The sequence below is a fragment of the Drosophila kikkawai genome, chromosome 2R (assembly GCF_030179895.1).
Source record: "Drosophila kikkawai strain 14028-0561.14 chromosome 2R, DkikHiC1v2, whole genome shotgun sequence".
Classification (NCBI taxonomy): domain Eukaryota; kingdom Metazoa; phylum Arthropoda; class Insecta; order Diptera; family Drosophilidae; genus Drosophila; species Drosophila kikkawai.
The window spans coordinates 20,857,664-20,882,780 of record NC_091729.1 but is presented as its reverse complement, the minus strand read 5'-3'; the positions used below and the strand labels follow the sequence as shown (position 1 = coordinate 20,882,780).

Below are 25,117 nucleotides of genomic sequence, written 5' to 3'. Positions count from 1 at the left end.
GTAAAGCACACAGGAAGCAGCCAGGAAACTTTACTTATAATAGAATTTTCAAGCATGACCATACCCTCAATGACATCAGGGTAATAAGGATTTTGGCAAGGACTTGAAACGAGAAATATTATAAAATAAAAAACATTAAAATATGTATCAAAATTTATGTATTTTTATTCGTTTTTACTATTTACTTTTTAAAGGAATTTATAAAATTGTTAGAAAATGAAATTATTCTTTACTTTGTCATAAACTTTAACAGGAATAAACCGTTTTAACCAATTAAAAACTATTTTATTACATAATATCTTTCAATTTCTAAATCTCTAAACATATCTGTAAGAGTATATCCTTTATCCCCTGCCAAAAAAGGTCCTTTTCCACTGACTGCTCCTTCTGGCTTCTGATGCTTTGCTTCTCTCACTGCTAGCCACAAATTGCCTTTTTCGCACGTTGATTGATTTTTGAACTTTTTCTTTCGGCAGAACCCCTTGCTCCCCAGTCCACACACAAAATCACAGATACTCACACACAGATACACACACCAACACAGCGCCACACACTCTACTTTGAGCACAAAAGTGGTAATAAAATGGCTGCACTTTGGGATGCCATCGCAATTGTTCGTATTCGAGCTTGGCCAGAAGTGACCTCCATCGATCCAACGGCTATAGTGGAACACATAATTATTTATTTACGAGTGTTCATTCATTGATGAACACAAACGCTGTTTATATTGCTCTTTTGCCTTTCGACCCGATGCGAAAATGTGAGGGAGGATTCAGGCCAGGTTCGCCTCGAGTGCGGTGCTCTTTGGCTCTTCACTTTTTTGTTGTTGCCAGGTGTAAAAATAGGCAGTGACGTTGTCAAAGCTTGAAAATAGAAAAAAGGAAGCATACAGGATAGCCACAATACGAAGTATTTACAATACAATTGTGAATATAAGCGAGCAAGGATTAGAAAAGCTATGAAAAGGGGCTTAAAGGTATTAGCTTTGAAACTTTAGAGCTTAATAATTATCAAGAAAATAAAGGAAATCAATACTTTATCTCCTTTATATAATTTACAAACCTTCAAGGTTATTTAAATTGATTTTTTCTGGTATTTTTAGCTTAAGGATTAAGCTGCGCCAAAAGGACTTCGCATAGCGTCCGGCTTAATACCGGAACAACAAGGGTCCTATATATAGAACTGTATGCATAATGCATACCATTTTGCAGGCATTAATCCGACAGGAGAGAGCCTTGAAGGACCCTGCTGCCCCAGACATATCCATTATTGAAAACGGAACGCCAACAGCCTGTGGGTGCGTTGTACACAATGCTATTATAATTATAGCCGTATGGATTAAGGCAGGCACCACCTCTCTCTCTCTCTCTCTGGAGCAACTGGAGGATTAACTAGGGGTCGGTTGGGATAGGTGGGGAACCCACCACACTACCTGTCCGACTTGTCACAGGGGAAAAATAGTATGGGCAGGCATAGCACTTGAATTGAGACTATAAAGTACCTTTTACTTAAGGAAATCTTTAAGGATAAATAATAGTTAGGAGCGGAAAGGGATGAAAAGGGGTTACTGAGACATGCTTTATTATTTATTTTAATATTTTCTACCTTTCCTCCAGATACCTTTTCTAATGTTTATACCCTCTTTTGTCTTATAAGCACCACCACTTAAAAATAATAATAATTTGCAGACAGTCCTGCTGCTGATCGTTAGTGGAAAGTGGAAAAAACCCAGACACTGGCTGCTGAGAAGGAAGCGATTTACATAAGTTATTATGGCAAACCGCACATAACACACACACATGTGTGTCAGCTCACGTGGGGATGTGTCCGAAACTCGTACGAATGGTAATGGGAAATGTCAGAAATTGTATTTCACAAACAGGCCCTCATTCCGGGCCGTAATACTCCGTGTATTCCCCTCTGGTAAGCCGCATAATCAACGCTAATGGACATGTTCAGGTAGTATTTTGAGAAAGGCCAACAAAGCTGCACTTTAGTTGCGGCGAAGCCAAGTCAAAGTACACCTATCAGGTGCTCCGATTTTTCTTGTTACCTTTTTCTTTTCCCTCTTTTCTTTTTCCATCCGGAAAAATTGTGTTAAACGTGCGAAAAACAAGTAATTTGCCATTACTCAGCTGCAGAGAGGCTTGCCCTTGATTTTCTACCAATTTTTCTGAAACTTGTTGAGGCATTTCTTTGTTGCTGCTTTCATGTTGATTTTTTTCCCTTTGCCCGGGTCTTCCGCCACTTAGATATAATGAGAAAGTCTTCGGGGCGGAAACCCTTTTTTTGGGAAAAGGTAAACAATAGCCTCCAGACGGCTTAATTGAACATTTTCCTCGTGTTACGCCATTTTCCAAATCATTTCAAGTGAATGTTCATCGGGAAGCTAATGAAGCCAGCGTGGATTTTCACTGAGGATCCTCTCAAGTGGCCTGAACTCTGACCTTTATTAAGCACAGGGACGGCTGGAATCGTTATATTTGTCACAGAATGCGGACAATTTCATCCGTTAACGAGTGCCAGCAAATTGCCAAGTCGTTTTGACATACAACTTGGTACACCGGAACGTGTGGCCATTAAAATCACGAATTCCATTGCCATTCGGAGGGGCAATTAAATATTCCCGGCCTGGACCCCGGCTCGAAGGCTGGATTAGGCCATAAAATTGTTGTATTTAAGGAGCCATAAATCTTGATCTCGCCATGCTCTGTCGTCAACGTTCGCAAAACAAAAGCGTAATATCCGCGAACTTATTAAATATTTCCCATAAAAAAGGGTTCCGCCGAAAAAGGTATACAGTGTCGCAAAGCCTTTAAGCCCAAGACCCAAAACGAAATTCTTCAAGAGTGTAGAATGAATGGGGGTGGAAAAATCACCGAGAGGCCACATAGGGGATGCTCTATAAAGTTAAAAATAATTTATTATTGAAATATTAAAATTTCGTTAAAATTGTTAATGTTTTTTTAAGTAAATTAAGTTGAAATATAATGTAAATATTAGGATATTTAAAGAGAAACCAAAAGAATTGTATATTTATATTTTTTTTTAATTATTTAAATATATATTTAATGAAAAATAAGGTAAATAAATTGATTAAATACCTAAAAACTATTTGTAAATATATTTTAAGTTATGTATAAAATATTTTAAAAGATTCTACCTTCTACTTTATAATTTATTAATTTTAATATTACCTACAAATCGCATTCCTTATCCTTAACCCCCTTTAAAAAATCCAAAAAATACACCAAAACTTATCCAAACCTAATAAAATTCCAAATTGAATCCGTCATCGAGTCAAGAGCGTTAACAGAACAGAATAGAATCAGCATATTAAGTTACACATATGCTTTGCCTTTTCGTGGATTTGTGTACAAACGAATTTCTTACAAAATAAGGATCTCGGAGTGAATGTGCGGCATGCATAATAACCCTCAAGCATCGGGGAACAAGCCCTTAACCGCCGGAGTTTGCTAAACCGTTTATAACCGATTTCAGGTAGGGAATCCCGGGAAGGACGAGCAGGACGTGCAGGCATCCGTGACACAGTAAAAAACCCAAGGCACACTGGGCACCGTCATGAGCCATGGGCCAGGGGCCATGGGCCGGGCCAAGTGGTTGGGACTACGTGGCATTATAAAGGCAACAGCCACGGCCACTTGCGCACGTCGCAGTCAGCTGAGCAGGGAGGCAGGCCGAGGCGGCTGGGCTTATAAAAAATTAAAATGTTTACGCTACATTAAATGCAAAGAAGGCATTGCCGGCGAATTATGATTTTGTGAGTGGCAAACGAACGCACTCGCACGCCTCAGCCACCTTATGGCACCTCTGGGAGTGAGTGCGAACAACATGGCGTATGAGCAATGCATGAACTACATGGCGTATGAGGAACACATAAGGAAATGCCTGCAAACTACTCAGCGTATGAGCAACACCGGCATTGAACCAACTAAGACAATTTGCACACGCCATCGCAAAATGCAAATGTTTTTATGTGATGTGCACAATTTCAGAGAATTTCCATCACTAGTTTCCGGTTTTTCATCCCTTAGATCAAAGCATTTTCGTGTATAAATGAGAGCCTTTATTGGCCTTTTTATAATAAATACAACTGGTGGGAATGCAATAGGAGTTTATAAAACCAATATGGGCTGCCCTAGAGTAACAACTGGCAAAATTATACAATTTATCTACCAAAAAAACAACTGATGAGCAATTAATTGGCTTTCACACAAAATCATTCAGGTGTGAGATTAATTTATTACTCGGCAAACAACAAAAGGTAATGTCTTTCTTACGAATAATAATATATTTACATAACAAAAGGCAGCCGAATCTCCATTTCAAGGCATTTTGTTGTCTAGAAAATGGGCCTCATTAGGGTTATTAGGGTAGTAAACCCTTGGTTTAACTGGGCACTTAAAGGAGCTGCCACCAGCGGCTGTTAGGTGATGACAGAGACCTTTATAACCCACAATTTCTTTCTCAGAAATTGCACACAGGCCTCCCCATCTGGAAGGAAATTTTCTGGCTTTTAACCACTTGAACGTTTATAGGGAGAATAAAAGTTTCTAGCGTCTGCTAGCTAAAAATATTTCGGAAATAATTCCATGATATAAAATATATTCCTTTATATTTTTTAGATATTTTAAAGACACCTCCAAGCACGTAAAAAAAAAAGAATAGACTTCCAATCACCACCCCAAAAAATGCAAATACTTTTATTACAAGCGAACAACTTTATACTTCCACAGCATTTCCATGACAAACGGATGTCGGCTTTCCGCCATTTTTACTCGCATTGAAAGCTGAAACCGACCTGCTGGATGAAAGTCAGGCACAAAAAATATGTCCTTGTTCTTCAGATAGTAAACCTTTGGCTTAATGGGGCACTTGAAGAAGCTGCCATTGACCACCAGCGTTTTGTAGGCGGCATCAAACACCTTGCTTATAAGGGGATTGTTCAGAAATGCGCAGCCATTTATGTTTTCCGTCTTGTACAGAACTTTGTGGGTTTTTTGCACTTTCATGTTTATGTCGATGGTAAAAGCCGCCGCCAATTTGACCACACGAAAGGTGTAGAGGAAGTCGGTGTTTGGGACTTTTCTGAAATACTCCACATAGTCGTGGTCGCAGCTCGTTTGCAGTGACTCCACTGTGATCTGCTTGTTGCCCGATTTGAAAACATGTGGCTGCAGGAAATGGGAATTTTTAATAAGTAATTTTTTCTATAAAATCGGAAACTCATTACATTATCTGCTGCTTCCAGGGGAAGTAAGCAAAAGAGCCACAGCCAAAAAAGACAACTAAAACTCGGAGCCATGGAGGAAGAACTGACCATAAGCTTTTAGCTTTTTGCCTACAAATCAACTGATGAGCGATTAATTGACCTTAATCGAAATTATTCAGGTGGAATGTTACACTGTCTGACACTTTATTTTCCAACAAACAAAATGAAAATCATTAATGGAGCACATGTGCCAAGCATAAATATGTACCATTTTTCCCTTTAATTGAAATCTGTTCTCCATTCACAATATTTTTATTTAATTTTAACCACATTATAAATCCACAGCATTTCCATTACAAATGGTCCTGGACTTTCGTGCATTTTGACCCGCATGGTGACCTGGTACTTGCCAGGTGGATGAAAAGTGGGCAACATTTCCACAGAGCCCTCGTTCCTGAGGTAATATACAGCCGGCTTTATCGGGCAGGTAAAAAAACTTCCATTCACAATCAGTCTCTTGTACACAGAACCAAAAACGCGATTCATGAGGGGATTGGTGAGGAAGTAGCAGCCATCCAAGTTGTCCACTTTGTACATAACGCGTTTGGTTTTCAAAACCCTAACAGCCACATCGATGGTGAACCTGGATGCCAGTTTGACAACTCGGAATGTGTAAAGGTTATACGAGTTGGGAACTTTACGGAAATACTCCACATAAGTGTGGTCGCAACTGGTGATTAGATCTTCCATGATAAAGTTAGAGCCTCCGCGCCTGAAAACTGGTGGTTTCTAGAGAAGATTAAGGTAGTTGTTAAGGGATAATAGATTTATTTGAATTTGGGAACTAATACCTCCTTATTTGCAGCGGACACTAGTCCTGCCAGCCAGACTAGAAGCCACATGCAGCCACCGAAAGTAGAAAACATTTTTGGACTAAACCACAAACCTATTATTGCCTCTGTTTTGGCTTAAAACCTATAGATGAGCTATTAATTGTTCGCTTGAGTTACTAATTGAGGCAGGCAATGTTGGTTATCAGTCAGTGATTATTGCAGTGGTAGTTTTCCGAAAGAAAAGTTGGTTTAAGCCAGTTAAAACCGATGTTTAATTAACAATTTATTTACAAATTCATGTTCGTACAACTTTATACCGCCAGATGAGCTCTATTGTAATGGGTCTCTTCAGTTCACGTTTCATTCTGACGGTTAAACAAAATGTTCCAGAGGGATGAAAAGCTGGAACCATGTGAGTTCCAATCCTGTTTCTCAGATAGTAAATTCCCGGCTGAATAGGACACTTGAAAACTGTGGAGTTGCCCACAAACTCTTGGTATAAAAATGAAAAAAGCTTGGAAATCTGACGATTATTTAAAAAACTACAAATGGAAAAGTTTTCCACTTTGTAAACGGTTCGTTTTGTTTCCTCGTTATCAATACGACTGTCCATAAACAGGGTTTTCGCCAATTTTGTAGAATTTATCATTATTCTTTGAGTTTCCCCGGGAGCCAAGCCAAAGTAAGCCACATATTCCCTATTGTAATTCAGTTCAGAGCTTAGTAAAGTGTACTTTAATTTGCGACCAGTTTCCTGTGAATATGATTCTAAATATATATTTTACCTAATTTTAATATTTTTCATAGCATACCTTATCCTTTGCCTTGATTTCCATGGGAATAAGGCAAATGCACACAAATAAAATACAAGAAATGTTTCGGGCAATCATTGAACTAAAACTAAATTAACAGAATTCGAATTGAACAAGTTTTTAACCGCAAACCAAATAAATTACAACAATTAAATGATTAAAAACCCATAAAGATTATCGTTGCCATTTGATTAAAGCTCTGCTGGGTTTCTGTTTTTGTGGTCAAAGCAAATAAAAGCTGAATCAAATTATTCTCGCCCTTCCTTTTCTCGGACTTTACTTTTTTGTTTTAATTTTTTTTTTTCTGTCACTGAATTGGCACTCAAACTGAATTGAAAGAGCTGCGGATATTGATTGGTTTTAGGAGTCTCTCCATGGATTTTCCACGTGACGTAGAGAGCAGGTGGAGGTTAGAACAATGACATTGTTGAGCATTGTGCCAGATTCCACGCTTTGATTATTCATAAAGGTATCTGTTAGTTATGTTATTTATTCCAGGTTGAAATAGCTAAAATGTTTTTATATATTTTTAGTTTTAATTTTAAGAAGAATAAATAAATAGTTTCTAGAAATATATTGGTTTAGCTTTTCCCTTTAAATGGCCTGACCTTGTTAAATATTTCCCCAACGTCACTGACAATCGCTTGGCCCCTGTCTTGGACCTCGATTAGCTAACGAGCTTTAAACCCTCGACTGAATAATTGAACAGACGCCAGACAGGACATCAGTCGTAGCTCCCCCCTGCAGGTGGTAAAAAATCAATTAATCGATCGCCAGTTTTAGTGTCGTAACGCAACTGGGAAAGCGTTTTGCCAATTGCAGTTGGCCAGTGTAATTAAGAATCTATTCTGGGGACCTGCGGGCGGGCGACTGCTGATATTGACACACTGGTGACACGGGGCGTATGCGCAATGCCCGGCGAGCAGGTGGCTAATGGGGGAATTCACTTACCTTTCGCCATCATCGTTGAATGAGAAATCGCCGAGGAGTAGATCTCGGAAGCGATAGCGTGGCTGTATAATGCGCGACATGTTGCTGTTGCTGTTACTGTTGGTGCTGCTGGTGTTGCTGTTGTTGATGTTGCTGCCGTTAATAATGCTACTGTTGCTGTGGCAGGTGTTGCTCGTGGTGTTGCCAATGTTGGTGGTCGTTATGGTCGGCACTCTTAGCTCCGTGATGGTTCTCGCCCCTGCCGCCTCCCCGGTTCCGCCACTTATTTGAATATCACTAAAGTCCGTCACATTAATTAAGCACTCTTCGGCAGCGGCTGCATAGCCCCGTCGTCCCAGATGCTCCTGCTCCTGGAGATGCCTTCGTCCCGCGACGAACTCATCCTCGCGCGGCGCACTGGTGCCCGTTAGCAGGTAGCCGCCAGTGGCCCGATTGGGCCGCGGCGAACGGAGGCGCGTCCACAGATTGGCGAGTGTCCTGCCAGCCGAACAATGCCTTTTCCCGTTTACCCCTCAGAGGTTCTCAGCTGGGTAGGTGGTCACCTCGAGGACCCTCCGCGGAGCCCAGCTCTGACGGTTCCTTAATTAAACCGATGGCACCGGTGAATTTATTAGCATTACAACGGTCCCGCGACAGGTGCGTGCTCGTTTATCGATCTCCGTTCGGACATGGCGAGCTCTGAAAATATGCAAAAAGGAAATACGGGAAATCAATAAAGGTGGAAAGCATAAAGAAGCCATTTATATATGGAACAATTTGTTTATGGATATACTTGAATCCTGAGCGAAAAATAAATTGAATTTCCTTCTGGCCTATTCTTACCTTTTGCGTATTCTGTGAAGCTTTTCCTTAACTCTAGTAAGGTATAATAATAATAATATATAAATAATATATTTTAAGGATTTTTGTTGTTTTGAAAATGGGCCACATTAGGTTTTTAAGGGTAGTAAACCCTTGGTTTAACTGGGCACTTAAGAGAGCGCTTTTTAGGTGGTGACAGGGACCGTGATAACCCAAAAGTTTTGAGAAAGTCACAGCTCTTAAAGACCCCCAGCTGGAAGAAAATTCCCTGGCTTTTAACCACCTAAATGTTTATATAGATAATAAAAGTTTAGAGCATCTCGGAGCTAAGAATATTCAAGAAATAATTCCGTGTTATCAAATATATTCCAAATAATATAATTTATATATTTTTTAAATTTTAAAAACATCCTTAAGAACGTTGAAAAAACGAATGCAAATGCTTTTATTACAAGCGAACAACTTTATACTTCCACAGCATTTCTATGACGAACGAAAGCCGGCTTTCCGGCATTTTCAATCGAATTGAAAGCTGATAGCGACCTGCTGGATGAAAGTCGGGCACAGGAACCATATCCTTGCTTTTTATATAGTAAATCTTTGGTTTAATGGGGCACTTGAAGAAGCTGCCATTGACCACCATCGTTTTGTAGGCAGCATCAAACATCTTACTCATCAAGGGATTGTTCAGAAAGGCGCAGCCATTCATATTCTCCATCTTGTACAGAAATGTATGACTTTTCTACACTTTCATGTTTATGTCGATGGTAAAAGCCGCTGCCACTTTGACCACACGAAAGGTGTAGAGGAAGTCGGTGTTTGGGACTTTTTTGAAATACTCCACATAGTCGTGGTCGCAGCTCGTTTGCAGTGACTCCACTGTGATCTGTTTGTTGCCCGATTTGAAAACATGTGGCTGCAGGAAATGGGAATTTTTAATAAATCATATTTATTATGAAATAGTAAGCTCATTACCTCGTCTGCTGCTTCCAGGGGAAGTAAGCAAAAGAGCCACAGCCAAAAAAGACAACCAAAACTCAGAGCCATGGAGCAGGAACTGACCATAGGCTTTTAGTTTCTCGGCCACAAATCAACTGATGAGAGATTAATTGGCCTTAATCGAAATTATTCAGGTGGAATGTTACACTTTATTTTTCAAAAAACAAAATGAAACAATCATTCACAATGTTTGTTTTCCATTACAAATGGTCCCAGACTTTCGTGCATCTTGACCCCCCAATGGTGACCAGGTACTCTTCCTTAATTCAAAAATAGTCAGCAAGTATTTCTAATTATTGGATTATTGTGATACAACTCTTTGTTATTCCTGCAATAAGCCACACTTCCCCACTTTCTGCTCCTTAAACTCTAATTCACTTCTCAAATGCAATAAGTAACGCTTCCTCATCACCATTTATAAATAGCTAACCATTTCGTACACAAAATTTCAATTCAACCGCATTGCTTTGCCTTTTGAAAAACCTTTCCAGCTTGACCCATAAATCCCCGCTGTCAGCAATCCAATTCACGTCAAAGAGCAACAAATTCAATTCAAACAACACACGCAAACAAGTGCCAAGGACGAGCAAACAAACAAACAAACAAACAAAGAAACAAACAGACAGTTGGACACATGAGTGAGGAAGGTACAAAGCCCTATATAAAGTGTGTGCGTATATAAAGAGAGAGATGCTTCAGTTTGGGCCCGTGTGCGGGCTTATTATTTACAGGCAGCCAAATCAAATCATCTCTTAGACAGACACAAGGCACACAGAGCGCAGATTGCTGGCACTTGAAGGTACTCTTCGAGTGCGTTCCACTTGCCGCTTGTCTGTTTGTGAAAAATTTACGCAATTATTGCCGCCAGGACAATCCCGGGCCAGGTGTGCGCGCCGGTGTGCTCGCTAAATAAATACATAAATTTTCTACGCTCATTAATTAGATTTGCGCCGTCGTGCATCTCTGTCTCTGGCAGAGCATTGGCATATTTATGTGACTGCGGAATATTTCACTTTAAAGTGTTTTTTAATTAGTTACAGCAAATTAGCGCCAGCGAAATTAACAAATTTGTACACAGCATCTGTCTCTATTTTCTGGATCTCCTCCTCTGGCGCTGCAAAATTAGTTTCTCGATTAGATTTATAGTTTTCTGTCGGCATTAAAGTTTTAGCCAAGGAGCTCGTAAATTAAGGCACCAACGGGATACGGCTTGTGGGAATAGCAGCAGCAGATTCCGAGTCCTGGTTTAATAAGGCGAGAATAGAGATTAAATTCAACACATATATTCTACCAAATTAATTATTAAAATGGACGGCATCTGCATAATTCATAATTTGGGTAGCAATTTAAAGAGGGTTAAAAGAGAAAGCCAATCGATAAAAAACACAAACATTTCGCATTTATTCGAATTATTAACATATAAATAGGGAACTAATATGCAAAATAGTTGAAAATTCCATAAATAATATTATATGAATATTAAAAAAAATATGTTGAGGCATTTTTAAAGGTAAATAGTAAGTTTCTGTTGTAACCAAACCCTCTTTTAATTTAATTTTCATACCCCCAGCAACTAATCTGGTCGATTATTGATTCTCTCGGCTTTGGGCTCGTTAGTTTAACAATTTATTTTGGTGGTTTCTATGCGATTTCCTGCCCCGTGCAAAACCCATTTAATTTCTAATCATTATTTATGGGAATGCCGTCACATTAAATGAGGTTTCCCATTGTTAGCTCTATGCTCAGGGAAAGATATACATGCCCAAACCCCCTGAAAATCGACAGGAGCATAATGTCTTAATTATGTTTTTGCCGGCGCACACAAAACGATTTGCTGGCCCACGCATAGATGATATTTTTTTGGTTTTTGTGATTTATAGACTCCTCTCAGGGGCCTAGGAAAGTGAGAGAAGAGGATCTCTAAGCGGACAGATAACAAATTATTGTTTTCCATGCACAGGATGGAGGGTACGAAGAAGCCTTCCATTATTTTCCAAAAAAGAAAAGTCCCACTTTGCGTGCCGTTAAGGGGTTCGGAAGGGGGCGAAGCGGAGCTGGGCCCATATTTTCTATACCTTCATATAGTATATGCGTGTGTGTGTGTGTGCGTATCTGCCTGTGTGGGTGTATTCATCAACAATAATTGCCCAGACCGGTGCTCCTAAGCCTTTCGCTTTCGCGTGTCTCGTTCAGTTGGCCCCAACCTTTTGTTAGTACACTTGGGAAAATATTACAAGATCATTGAAAAATAAATATTTAATAAAATTCAGAGGGTTTTCATTATTTTTTTTTATGCTTAGAGATCTCTGAAGAATTTTACAAAATTGAATAATATATTTAAAATACATTTAAAAGATCAGCAAAGAAAAAGTAGAACGAATTTCCAAAGATTAGAAAAAACGAAGCATACTTTTTGGCGGCACTCAAAACTGAGAGATCATTTATAGCATTTTTATTTTTCAGCCTTTTTACAGCTTAGTTAATTTATTTAAAATCTCTTAATTAATTTTCTTAACAATTTCTTTAGGTGCACTTTTCACTTTCCCATCATCAACACTGTTTGCCAGGGGGGAAGCTCCTTTCTAGCCGTCTTTGTTTTTCTTAGCCTTTATTATTATTTGGCCTACACAATGTCCCGCAAGAAGTCGTCGCCAGTTTGTCTTTGTTTTTTCTCTTGTTGTTGTTGTTGCTTATTGTTGTTGTTATCTTGTTGATGTTATTGCTGTTGCTGCACAAGTATTAACTAAAGGACCCCGAAGCTGCTAAACAAGCCGCATTCGTGGTAGGGTCGCCCGCTTTCGCTTCCGCCACCACTTGTTATTATTATTTTCGTTGCTTTATTTTTTTGTGACACTCGGAATATTTTATAACAAAAACTTGACCCGCTTTTCCGCGAAGGAAATCCGCATTTCCTGCTCCCGTACACCTGCTCATCATCAGTCGACGACTGCTGACTTATTGTTTTTTACTTTTGTTTTTACCATTGTCCCGCCCATATAGTATATACATATATACTCCTCCTCTTTAGTGCCTTAATCCCGGTTTTTATCCCGGGTTCCCTTTTTCTTTTCTCAGCTGTACGGCGTCGCTTAATTAAAATTAACATTTCATGAAGAGCTGCTGGTTGAGCAATAAGAAAATAAAGAAGCAAAGTTGAGCAGGGTGCAAATGGCGTTTTGCAAAACGTAAAATAAAATATATATAAAAGTTTGCTTAATCGTTATATAAATATTTAAGGCTTATGGCAGTCTGATCTGTCTCGTCGTCTCGCTCACTCATCCGATTTTCTGAGTTTTTTTTTGGGCGGGAGTTTCCTCGCTGACTTTCAATTTTCCTGTACATTTTCAGTTCGACTTTGCTTTCTGTTGTTGTTTTGTGTCGCCCTTAAATGATTTTGGGATAAGCTGTTAATTATATTTGAGTGGATTTTGCATTAAACATTCACTCGAAACGTTTATACTGTTGAATTTCCTTTTAAATTGAGTAAATAGTATTTATTTAATAGAATAATGTTTAATTTTAATGAAAATACCTATAATTAATCGCCTAATTTATTACTTAAAAGTATATGGTTAATAAATTGATATATAAATAATGTATATATTTCTTTTAATTTTATATTTGCTTTGTTTAAGACACATTTTAGAATGTTTTAAGAACCCAAGTGATCATAATATTATTTTCTTCAGTGCCTTACTGTCTATCGAGGCTTCAATTTAGTCTTCCTGCTTTATTTTCAAAAGACAGGCTAATCTCTCCTTAATTCCTTGTTAAACAATTACTTTAAAATCGACCGTAAGTAATTCATTGTATTATTGCCATTGCAAGGCAAACGTTATATAATTAACAAAGGCTCTGTGGTAATTAACCCTTTTTTCCTTTATGATGATTTCCTTTTGTTTTATTTGGGGATGATATATAATGTTTATACAACCCTTTTATTACCTGCTGCATTAATTATAACGAGCCTGCTTAAATAAAAGACAAACATTACTTGAAACACACGCGACATGGCAACAGCATAGGTGGAACGAAACACACACTCGTGTGAGTTACTATCACATAAATTCCCGTTTGTTTTTGTTTCATTTTTTTTTTTTATTTTGGTGACATTCGTAATTGAATGCATTATTCAATGGCCAACGAGGGACCACTTTTTTGCGTACCTTTTTTATGACGCCTTAACACTTTGATGGCCGGCGGGAATGGCCAGAGGGGCTTAAAGCTGCTCCTGGTGGCGATGTAAATGTCTTGGCATATTTTATGAGGACATTTCGCAATCGCAACTTTTCCACGAAAAAGAGAAGAAACTTTACTGCATTTACCGTCTCAGCTGGACACGGGGCAGAAACTTTTTTACTTGGTTTCCGCCAGTTAACAACACGATCAGATCACTTTTTCTAAGGATAACTTGGCGGGGGGCTGATTTGTTCCCTGTCCCCCGACTTTACATGTTTGGATTAGTTGGCGCAAACACACACACACGCACAAAACACTCGCGAAGGAACCAACAAACAAGTGGCAAAAGTTTTTTTTTTCTCGCTTTGTGGCCAAAGTTTTTCCTCACCTTGAAAGGCAGGTGAGTGTGCAGTTTGTCAGAATGCGAGAGTAGTTTACGCCGCCGCCGATTCAGGTGTTTCAGAACCCAAAAAAATACCCAAAAACACTAGCCACCGGAGGTGATAAAGCCCGTTTACAGTTATTTTCTGACCGCTCGACAACCGCACGCGCGCATCGCTAAATTTGAACTGAAGCGGAGCGCCAAAACCGAAAGGAAATATGGCAGAAGCGAAAGCGAAGGCAACAGCAGGGAGCGGAGGAAAAGTAATGGTGGGGGAGGGGGGGTGGAAAGCATGCGGCGTGGGCGAAGGCGGCTCTTATCAAAATCAGCTGGTCGCAAAGCTGACTTTAGCCCTTAGCTTTTGCGCCGAAAGCTCTCTGTACATTCAAGGATAAGAAGATAGAAGCAGTTTTTTCATAAATATTTATTATATTATAAGGGTTTTTATTTTATTATTTATTATTTACCTTAATATAGTAATATAGTAATTTAATAATTAATAATAATATAATAATTTAAACAGTTAACTTTATCAAAGATGTGTATTGCCTACTTCTCGGCAGCTCTTTCCGGTGAAAACAATCTTAGAAAATTAAGTTTCCTTTTTATTAAATACTAAATCCTTGCAGTTTGCAAATGTTTTATTAGGATTGATCCAATTTGGTAACTAAGCCAAACATATTTTTTACTGAAATTATATATATGTTAAATTATGACTTAAAAACATTATAATGAAGCAAAAATTAAAACAATTTTTGCAAATAAACATTTGTATAAATTGTGGTCTATTTTAACCCCTTGTAAAATTTAAAAACAAAATATGAAAATCTATACTCCAACTAATTTTACATATTAAATTTATTAACAATATTCATAATATTATTTTTAAGTTATTTATAAACAAACTAATTTGTATTCCAGACGCTAGATGGCGCTTGTTGCTTAATTTCGATAACAGCACTATTCGATGACATTTCAATTAATGGATGATCTATCGCTGATCGAACCCGATTCGCTCTTTGGTTTTACCTTTGTTTTGTCTATTTTTTTTCTGCTCACTCTCTCTATCTCTCTCCCTACCTGCTTGTTCCACTTTTGGCCTGCTGCTCTCCCACTAATACCAACAACATACGTAAAAGCGGTTGGGCTCTCACTCTGACCCGCACACAAACGATCTTCCCTCCCGCTTGACTACAAATTCCGTTTTATTATTGACAAACAACCTAGAAAACAATGGAAAATTTCCTCAAATTGTGTATAAATAAACTCATAAATTTCTACGTTGTAACATACGATATTTTTCAACCAAATGCCTCGACTGTACTTATAGAACATGAAAACAATGGGAAACATTAGGTGTGTCTGGCTATATCCTTCAAACAACCTTCACAAACTTAGAACACTTCACATTAGAGCTGTATATTAATTATTACAATATATTGTTTATTTAATTATTGTCATATTATTGCAAATTGGTTTTGGGTTCCGTTCCTTTAGACTGTTTTCTGGCTTCTGATCAGATGCTCTGCCCACCCAACGACCGAAACCCATTGCCTCCATCCGTGTGGCCCACCGAGACCCGATCTTTGGCAGTGTACAAATCCCCACACAGACTCACTATTTCCGGCTCTCTGCTCTCTAATCGGAGGCTCGTTTCGTGTACGTGAACGGGAGAGCCGGTCGATGTATGGTGGTGTGCATGAATGGCGGCCACTCACCAACACCATCGCACAGTGCACTGCTCTCTCGTGATCTCGCTTTCTGTGTCGGTGTCATTGTTGTCTTGCCTGTATTGCGTTTCCTGTCGCAATTACCAATACCACCAAAGAATTGAGGGCTCTCTGGCTCTCTGTTTATGTCGGCTTCGGGTTGATTCGGTAAAAAGCCAAGTGGAAAGTGATCAGCTGTGGGAGTAACTGATTTGGAATAACTTTTGTTAAAAATATAACTCATTTTAAGGGATTTAAGGGTAAGTTAACAAGCTAAACTGTACTTTTTTCAGGCTAACCTTCTCGAAGTATTTCATCATAAAGTCCAAAGCTGGTTCAGACCAGCTACCTTACTTATATAAAAATATAAAAATGAACTCAACCACCACGTGCTGTGAACATGAAGGTCTGTACATATCTATACATACATATGTATGTATTTTTCTTCTTCGTTCTTTCTCTTCCCCTCTCATTCGCACCGATCTGGCCATCAGGGTATAAAAGCCGGAGAGTTCGCTCATTAGTGACTCAGTGAGCAACAACCAAGCAAGCTAACAACAGCTAACTGCTAACAGCAAAGCAAATACCAGTTTTACTCAAGCAAATACAACTTCAAAGTCAAGATGAGTGCCAAATCCCTTTTCGAAAGTGAAGAAGACGTCGCCCAGGAGCACAAATTTGCGAGGAAGGCCAAGGAGTCGCCCTTCATGCTGGTGGGCATTGCCGGATTCCTGGCAGCCGGACTGGTGGGAGCATACAAGTACCGTAACCGCGGGTCGATGAGCACCAGTGTCTTCCTGATGCAGCTGCGAGTGGCTGCCCAGGGAACAGTCGTCGGCTGCCTGACCGCTGGACTGGCCTACACCATGGCCAAGGAGTACCTGTTCGAGAAGGCGCCCGCGGAGGAGCCCAAGCCAGTCCAGGACTAGAAAGTCATCGCCATCTGTCGCAAACACCAAAGTCCCTTGGCCACCCTGTGTCGTTCATTATTGTTCACCGTGTAAATGTCGCATTCTCATCGCCGTTCTGCCTCGAAGTAGTATTATTTTATAATAAAGAAAATATTTTTAGAAAGTGAAAACAAATTTTTATGATTTTTTATTTTATTTCAATTTTTTGTTAGGTAATTTTTACAGTTTTATCTTTTGACTAAAAATATATGCATTTGCAAAAACTTATAAATTTATTGTTAATTGAAACTCTCATATGTTAATTGTTAATAATTGTTTGTGTGCCTGCAGTATACTATGGCTATTATTCTAACTGATAAATAACTGTATGTACGTATATACAGGTACATGGAATACGTAATACCTTATAATGATTAGAAATCACGAGATACCAATTTAGCAATTACCAGTTTACTATCAACACGAATACCCTTAAAATACTTCATGCTGCTAAGTATTTTTAGAAGAATTTATGAAATTAAAGTTAATCCGTAATTTTAAATTAATTAATAAAAAAGCTAAAAAAGTTCATTCATTAAATTTGATTAAATTTAAATGTTTTACAAATATATCTATCAAATTACCTTTGTATTTTAAATAATTCCCTTTTAATTCAAAAAGATCAGGATATTTATTATCTTAAGTTGGCTAATTATAACATCAATGATTTTACAAACATTAGGTATACAAAATATTTGGTTTATTAAAAACCATTTGTTATCATTGAAATGTTTTACATTGTTGTCTGCAGACTCATATATCTGTATGACTGAAAATAGTTATCAAGGTGCATTTTAAAAATAAGAGGTACTCAGCTAGTTTTATGCATTTGGTTTGGTTAAAAAATTTTTATTTTAAAACATGTATTGTATAGAGATACATTTTTTATGGCACAAATATATAATGGGTACAAATTAAAAATTAAAATAGCATGGAATGGCTAATAGTTCTCAGTGGTGCGGACGTAGTTAACACCTGAGGGCATGGAGACCTTGTCGAAGCCCTTGGGGAATAGTTTGTGGGCCTCTTCATCGGTGACGGTGGGCAGGATCATGACCTTGGTTCCAGGCTATCAAAAAATAACAATCAGTAATCTGGAATCCATCAATCAATCGGCTAAATAATACTTACAGTCCAGTTGGCTGGAGTGGCCACCACCTTAAGGCGATCAGTCAGCTGCAGCGAGTCAATGGTCCTCAGGATCTCACTGTAAGGTATAAGAATCATAAGCAAGAAGTAGGACATATCAAAAAGAGAGAAACTTACTCAACGTTGCGGCCCGTGGACATGGGGTAGAACATGGAGAGGCGCACCTTGTGGTCCGGACTGATGATGAACAGCGCACGGATGGTCTTGCCCACCTCAGGGTCGCGCTTCTGCTCCTCATCGAGCATGCCCAGGCTGACGGCCAGGTCCCTGGTGGGGTCGGCGATGATCGGGTATGGGAAGTCGCCGGGAATGTCCAGGCAGTAGCTCTTGATGTCGTTCACCCAGTCGACGTGGGAGTTCAAGGCGTCCACGGAATGCGCCAGGCACTTGGTGTTCCGCTTGGCGAACTCTGGCTGATGGACAGCGATCCTTCCCAGCTCAGTGGTGCACACCGGCGTGAAGTCAGCGGGGTGCGAGAAGAGCACCACCCACCTGGGGACCGGAGGAGAGGGATCGTATGAGCCCAAGAGCCTTAAGAGAGTTCAGTGGGGTCTACTTACTGGTTGCCCTGCCACTCGTGGAAGTTGATGGGGCCCTTGGTGGTCTCGGCCTTGAAGTTAGGTACAGTCTGTCCCAAACGCATCTTGATGGATCTTTTGAAAGGTTGGTACTTGGATATAGGACTTGGTTTTAGTTGTTAGCTGTTAGCTGGCTGTGGTTAGCTCGCTCACGTGTTGCTTACTGATTTCTGACCGGGCGAGGCACCGGTTTATATACCCGGCGAGATCGAGTGTCTGAGTGAGAGCAACAGAGACGGGCGACGAGCGACGTCTTATCGCGTGTGTGTATAATGTAGTCAGAATATATATACAAGTATGGGGTGTGGAGATTAGATTAATAAACAATTCTAAGCAGCACCTAGAGGGGAGCTAAATGTAGCGGGGGAAGGAGGAAACCTCGACTCGTGGGGTGCCTCTATATAGAGGAACCTGATTGAGGCCATTTTTGTGTTTCCATGCAGCTGGCCTCGCCCAGCTTTGGACTTTGTGATGAAATGCTTCTAGAATAAGTGGTTGAAAAAAGTACAGTTTTGTTTATTTGATTTAAATTTAAATGCCTTCAAATTAGCCTTTTTTATTGGAACTTATCCTCCAAACAGCTGCTCCAACAGCTGATCACTTCCCAGCTGATTCCTGAACCTCGGGTAACCCGAAGTAAACATAAACAGAGAGCACTCCACTCGATAATTGTATTGGTAATTGCTATACAAAAACCAACACAGGCATGGATACTATCACACCGACACAGAAAGTGCGAGCACGAGAGAGCGGCGCACAGTGCGATGGTGATGGTGAGTGGCCGCCATTCACGTACACCACCATACTTCGGCCGGCTCTCCCGTTCACGTACACGAAACGAGCCTCCGATTGGAGAGCAGAGAGCCGGAAATAATGAGTCTGTGTGGGTGAGTCTCTCGGGGATTCGCATACTACCAAAGGGCCACACGGATGGAGGCAGTGGGTTTCGGTCGTTGGGTGGACAAAGCACCCGATCAGATGCCGGAAAACAGTCCACAGAAGAGGAAGCCAACATCAATTTCCAAAAAAATGGGATTCTAATGGAATATCAGTTAATAATTGTGGATATACAGCTTTAAAGTGAAACGTGTTTAGTTTGTGAAGGTTGTTTGAAGGAGATTTTCAGACACATATAAATTCTACAGTTCCACAGTAATTTTTTTCATATTGTGGAAGTACAGTTGTTGCACTTGACAAATTACGGTGCATTACAAAGTGAGACCCAGAAAGACCCGAGTTTATTATACCCAGTTTCTGGTAGTTTTCCATTCCCCGCTTGACAGAGTTATGCCGTTTTTAGTTTTTAATTTGCTGTTTTTCTCATTTCAATTACAGACTTTCCATCACCATTGCCATCGCTCATCAGTACCACCCACCCCGGCCAAAAACCAAGGGAAAGGACCAACGACACATGCAAAAGGATGGTGGATAAGGGATGGGAATGGAGGAACAGGGATCAGGAATCAGGGATAAGGAGAGAGCACCGCCAGTCAGGTCTGCCGGCTACTTTTACAACAACAGCAACGAACACAACAAGCAACATTTTAATTTTAAAATACTTTATTTTATTCTTTGTTAATGAACCTAAATAAAAACAATGAAATACATTATTTAATATTATTTTGTTTTATTTTATTTTTCCTATATAAAAACAATGAAATGAGCATGAATGGCAGTTAGTGAGATGCCTATAATTTATAAAAAACCCTCATAAGTGTAATTTAATTATTTTCTTAGTTTTATTGCCGCTTTAAAAGGCGTTTTCCCAATTTTTCTTTTATTTCCTGGTTCAAATCAAAAAGTAAAAAAAATTGCATACTTGTAGGCATTTTTAAATATTATTTTGTAATTTTTGCGGCATCTTTTGCGCTGAATTTTTACGTCTTTGATACAAAATTTAAAGTAAGGTATACTTTTGGGCGGGAATGAATGCAGGTCCACGTATTTTTCTTTTATTTTTCTGGTTTAAATCAAAAAGTAAAAAAATTGCCTACTTTTAGGCATTTTAAAATATAAGTTGGTCATTTTTGTGGCATCTTTTGCGCTGAATTTTTAAGTCTTTGATTAAAATATAAAGTAAGGCATACTTTTGGGCGGGGATGAATGCATCTCACTTGGAACAGTGCTTGTCAAACTGTAATCTGAACTTCCGCCTAAAAGATGCCACGTTTTTAATAGAAATCCCCAAAAATATGCTTTAATTTTTTAATTTTGCGTTTTTGGCCGAGTTAACGCATGAAAATGTTACTGCTATTTTTGCAATTGTGAAAATGCTAACCAATAAGGTTAGCCGGCGCGCCCGTTTTAGGGCAGAATGATTAGATATTAAGGTCACAAAGGGGTAAATAGCACTCCGTATGCCTTATTAAATATAGTGCAAAAAAAAAAAAAAAAATTCGGATGAATATCACTGATGCTAATGAGTATCACTGATGCAAGTGAGCAAAATTTCTAAAATTTGGCCGCTTTCCAAACTGGGGTAAAAGGCGAACAGAAACCAGCAGCAAGCAACTGAACACTGGTATAAACTGTTATAAAAACTTTCGGGCAAAAATAATAATTGGTGTAAACTTTAATATTCCATTTTTATGCATTTATACCTATTTGTTGCCGACAACAACAGCTTGATGGCAACAACAACCTTTTTACAACAACATCCCTGCAGCAGCCCATACAAATTTCTGAAATTTGCAAATTTCCCGTTTCCCAAATTGGGGTAACAGGCGAACAGAAACCAGCAGCAAGCAACTGAAAACTGGTATAAACTGTTATAAAAAGTCCAAGTTTCGAACCATTGATCTTGGAGTAAGCGAAGACTCAAACCAGATGTGACCATATTGTAAATTTTTTGGCTAAAATGTTGCCTTAATGCACCTGGGCACACTGAAACTTGGAAAGCGGCCAAATCGAATGAAAAAATTTGCTCACTTGCATCAGTGATGCTCATCTCCATCAGTGATGCTCATCTAGCTATATTGCAATATTGGGAGGCTATAAAATCGGGCTTAATGGCAGTGAGGCTCATCTAGCTATTTTGCAATATTGGGAGGCCATATATCAGGCTTAATAGCAGTGATGCTCATCTAGCTATATTTCTTTATTGGGACAAAATAGATAGATGAGCATCACTGATGCAAAGTCAGTTTCAGTGTGCCCAGGTGCATTTAAGCAACATTTTAGCCAAAAAATTTACAATATGGTCACATCTGGTTTGAGTCTTCGCTTACTCCAAGATCAATGGTTCGAAACTTGGACTTTTTATAACAGTTTATACAAGTTTTCAGTTGCTTGCTGCTGGTTTCTGTTCGCCTGTTACCCCAGTTTGGGAAACGGGCAATTTGCATGGAAATGTTCAAAAATTTGGATGGGCTGCTGAAGGGATGTTGTTGTAAAGAGGTTGTTGTTGCCATCAAGCTGTTGTTGTCTGCAACAAATAGGTATAAATGCATAAAATGAAATATAACAGTTTAAACCAATTATTATTTTTGCCCAAATGTTTTTATAACAGTTTATACCAGTTTTCAGTTGCTTGCTGCTGGTTTCTGTTCGCCTGTTACCCCAGTTTGGAAAGCGGCCAAATCGAATGAAAAAACTTGATCACTTGCATCAGTGATGCTCATCTAGCTATTTTGCATTATTGGGACAAAATGGCATCTCACTAACTGCCAGTGATGCTCATCTAGCTATTTTGCATTATTGGGACAAAATGGCATCTCACTAACTGCCAGTGATGCTCATCTAGCTATTTTGCATTATTGGGACAAAATGGCATCTCACTAACTGGCAGTGATGCTCATCTAGCTATTTTGCATTATTGGGACAAAATGGCATCTCACTAACTGGCAGTGATGCTCATCTAGCTATTTTGCATTATTGGGACAAAATGGCATCTCACTAACTGCCAGTGATGCTCATCTAGCAATTTTGCATTATTGGGACAAAATGGCATCTCACTAACTGCCAGTGATGCTCATCTAGCTATTTTGCATTATTGGGACAAAATGGCATCTCACTAACTGCCAGTGATGCTCATCTAGCTATTTTGCATTATTGGGACAAAATGGCATCTCACTAACTGCCAGTGATGCTCATCTAGCTATTTTGCATTATTGGGACAAAATGGCATCTCACTAACTGCCAGTGATGCTCATCTAGCTATTTTGCATTATTGGGACAAAATGGCATCTCACTAACTGCCAGTGATGCTCATCTAGCAATTTTGCATTATTGGGACAAAATGGCATCTCACTAACTGCCAGTGATGCTCATCTAGCAATTTTGCATTATTGGGACAAAATGGCATCTCACTAACTGCCAGTGATGCTCATCTAGCAATTTTGCATTATTGGGACAAAATGGCATCTCACTAACTGCCAGTGATGCTCATCTAGCAATTTTGCATTATTGGGACAAAATGGCATCTCACTAACTGCCAGTGATGCTCATCTAGCTATTTTGCATTATTGGGACAAAATGGCATCTCACTAACTGCCAGTGATGCTCATCTAGCTATTTTGCATTATTGGGACAAAATGGCATCTCACTAACTGCCAGTGATGCTCATCTAGCTGTTTTGCATTATTGGGCCAAAATGGCATCTCACTAACTGCCAGTGATGCTCATCTAGCTATTTTGCATTATTGGGACAAAATGGCATCTCACTAACTGCCAGTGATGCTCATCTAACTATTTTGCATTATTGGGACAAAATGGCATCTCACTAACTGCCAGTGATGCTCATCTAGCTATTTTGCATTATTGGGACAAAATGGCATCTCACTAACTGCCAGTGATGCTCATCTAGCTATTTTGCATTATTGGGACAAAATGGCATCTCACTAACTGCCAGTGATGCTCATCTAGCTATTTTGCATTATTGGGACAAAATGGCATCTCACTAACTGCCAGTGATGCTCATCTAGCTATTTTGCATTATTGGGACAAAATGGCATCTCACTAACTGCCAGTGATGCTCATCTAGCTATTTTGCATTATTGGGACAAAAAGGCATCTCACTAACTGCCAGTGATGCTCATCTAGCTATTTTGCATTATTGGGACAAAATGGCATCTTACTTACTGTCAGTGAGCTCATCTAGCTATTTTGCTTTGATGTTTCTTTCATTTTCCACCGCAAGAATGCCCTTCCATTGAGCCTGTTTAAATTATCCCACCCAAAAAAAAAACCGCATCCTCCTCTCATAACTCAAAAATAACACATTTTTTAAGGTTTATTATTTATTTCAGCTTTAAATAAATAAAAGAAGAAAAGGTGAGGCATGTGGGAATGTCGGAGGTCGTTCCCAGTGGCTTCGACTCGGTTTGGTGGCACTTGGTCCACTTCTGCTCCTCCTCGTCCTGATCCTCCTTGCCAACGCTCTCTTTCTCGCCTTCGGCACCCGCTTTCAGTTCCTGGCAGCTTGCTGCAATTAAATTTAAAAAAATGGTGCGATTTATTTTGATAATTTTTCAGAAACAAAACTAATTTCAGGTTCATAACTCAGCCAAAAGTGCATGAAATTCAATTCGAATAATTTCAATTATTTAACCAGAATGGCTCGATTCTTAGTGATCCAATTGCAATCTGCACGGGTATACAAACTTCGGCGTGTCGAAGTTAGCTTCTTTTCTTGTTTATATTAAAAAACTTCTTGATTTTTTTTTTAATTAAAAATATCATAACTCGGCCAAAAGAGCATTAATTTTAAATCGGAAAACTGTTCTGTGCTAGATTTTCTACAGTTAATAAATCTGCATACTTCATTTAAAAATTTTGAAAATTCAATTTTTTATCAAAATCCAAAATTTTAATGATGTAACCCCTTATAAAATTTTGCAAAAATGGCCAAAAAATCGATTTCTTCATATCTAGAAAGATTCCTCTGTTGATGCTGATCAAGAATATATATACTTTATAGGGTCGGAAACGTCTCCTTCACTGCGTTGCAAACTTCTGACTGAAATTATAATACCCTGCAAGGGTATAATAAGAGCTCAGCTCTCCGAAGTAAGGATTGTGACTTTGCTACGTTATTAGTGGAACTATGAACCAGGATTTGTGTCTTCAATAAAAGCTATATTCAATTGATTCCTTCAAGAAATAGTTTAGTTTTTTGATTTTAAAGAAATTCAATAAGTAATGATAATAATAATAATAATAAATCTTTTGTTCTTAAGTAAGATAAATTTGCAAAAAAAAAATGTTTTGATTATAAGCTGAAGATTAAATCTATGATAAAGGCGACATTTGTTATTTGAAGCGATGTTTCTATGATTTAGAACAGTTTTGTAAAGATACGTAAATACGTAAAGGTATGTGTATAACGTAGTAAAACGTAAGACCATCTTGTAGAAATATGTAAAAATGACAAATTTCTGACAAAGAACCTTAAAATTAGTTTTTATTCGTCTTATAGATTAAAACTTTACTTCTTTTTTAAACAAGTTAATTGAGTAGCTGAAAAACTTAATTAAACACATTTTTTAAAGTCTAAAAAAGGGTTAAAATGTCTCTCTGAAGGCTCACAAAAATGTGTGTTCCA

General features: G+C 38.8%; 6 protein-coding genes, 1 long non-coding RNA gene and 1 pseudogene across 8 annotated transcripts in view; 2 read left to right on the top strand and 6 right to left on the bottom strand.

The window, feature by feature from the left end:
- SLO2 (slowpoke 2) overlaps positions 1-8,084 on the bottom strand; it is an 88,402-nt gene extending 80,318 nt beyond the window's left edge. For both annotated transcript variants that reach the window (XM_017181685.3, XM_017181687.3), the window contains exon 1: positions 7,830-8,084. In XM_017181685.3, coding sequence (XP_017037174.1) covers positions 7,830-7,909 — 80 coding nt within the window. In that variant the 5' untranslated portion in view covers positions 7,910-8,084. The remainder of the gene's footprint in view (positions 1-7,829) is intronic.
- Positions 4,728-5,326, bottom strand: LOC108085077 (uncharacterized). The gene is made up of 2 exons (XM_017181547.1): positions 5,255-5,326; positions 4,728-5,195 (listed from the first exon to the last, which is right to left on the bottom strand). Exons 1-2 carry the CDS (start codon positions 5,324-5,326, stop codon positions 4,728-4,730), a joined length of 540 nt encoding a protein of 179 aa, XP_017037036.1.
- LOC108085078 (uncharacterized) lies at positions 5,546-6,159 on the bottom strand. The gene is made up of 2 exons (XM_017181548.1): positions 6,085-6,159; positions 5,546-6,022 (listed from the first exon to the last, which is right to left on the bottom strand). The coding sequence occupies exons 1-2, from the start codon at positions 6,157-6,159 to the stop codon at positions 5,546-5,548; spliced, it is 552 nt and encodes a 183-aa protein (XP_017037037.1).
- Positions 6,362-6,902, bottom strand: LOC108085079 (uncharacterized). Its single transcript, XM_017181549.1, has 2 exons — positions 6,879-6,902; positions 6,362-6,820 (listed from the first exon to the last, which is right to left on the bottom strand). The coding sequence occupies exons 1-2, from the start codon at positions 6,900-6,902 to the stop codon at positions 6,362-6,364; spliced, it is 483 nt and encodes a 160-aa protein (XP_017037038.1).
- Positions 8,085-9,078: 994 nt separating the features above from the next.
- On the bottom strand, positions 9,079-9,695 carry LOC108085087 (uncharacterized; annotated as a pseudogene).
- A 6,720-nt stretch (positions 9,696-16,415) lies between these two features.
- LOC108085097 (HIG1 domain family member 1A, mitochondrial) lies at positions 16,416-16,977 on the top strand. Its single transcript, XM_017181569.3, has one exon. It carries the CDS (start codon positions 16,523-16,525, stop codon positions 16,826-16,828), a length of 306 nt encoding a protein of 101 aa, XP_017037058.1. The 5' UTR covers positions 16,416-16,522; the 3' UTR covers positions 16,829-16,977.
- A 700-nt stretch (positions 16,978-17,677) lies between these two features.
- Prx6c (Peroxiredoxin 6c) lies at positions 17,678-18,752 on the bottom strand. Its single transcript, XM_017181560.2, has 4 exons — positions 18,559-18,752; positions 18,116-18,490; positions 17,981-18,056; positions 17,678-17,918 (listed from the first exon to the last, which is right to left on the bottom strand). The coding sequence occupies exons 1-4, from the start codon at positions 18,639-18,641 to the stop codon at positions 17,790-17,792; spliced, it is 663 nt and encodes a 220-aa protein (XP_017037049.1). The 5' UTR covers positions 18,642-18,752; the 3' UTR covers positions 17,678-17,789.
- A 781-nt stretch (positions 18,753-19,533) lies between these two features.
- Positions 19,534-20,191, top strand: LOC138928048 (uncharacterized). The gene is made up of 2 exons (XR_011444533.1): positions 19,534-19,833; positions 19,912-20,191. It is a non-coding gene; the product is annotated as an uncharacterized lncRNA (long non-coding RNA).
- The last annotated feature ends 4,926 nt before the right edge of the window (positions 20,192-25,117 follow it).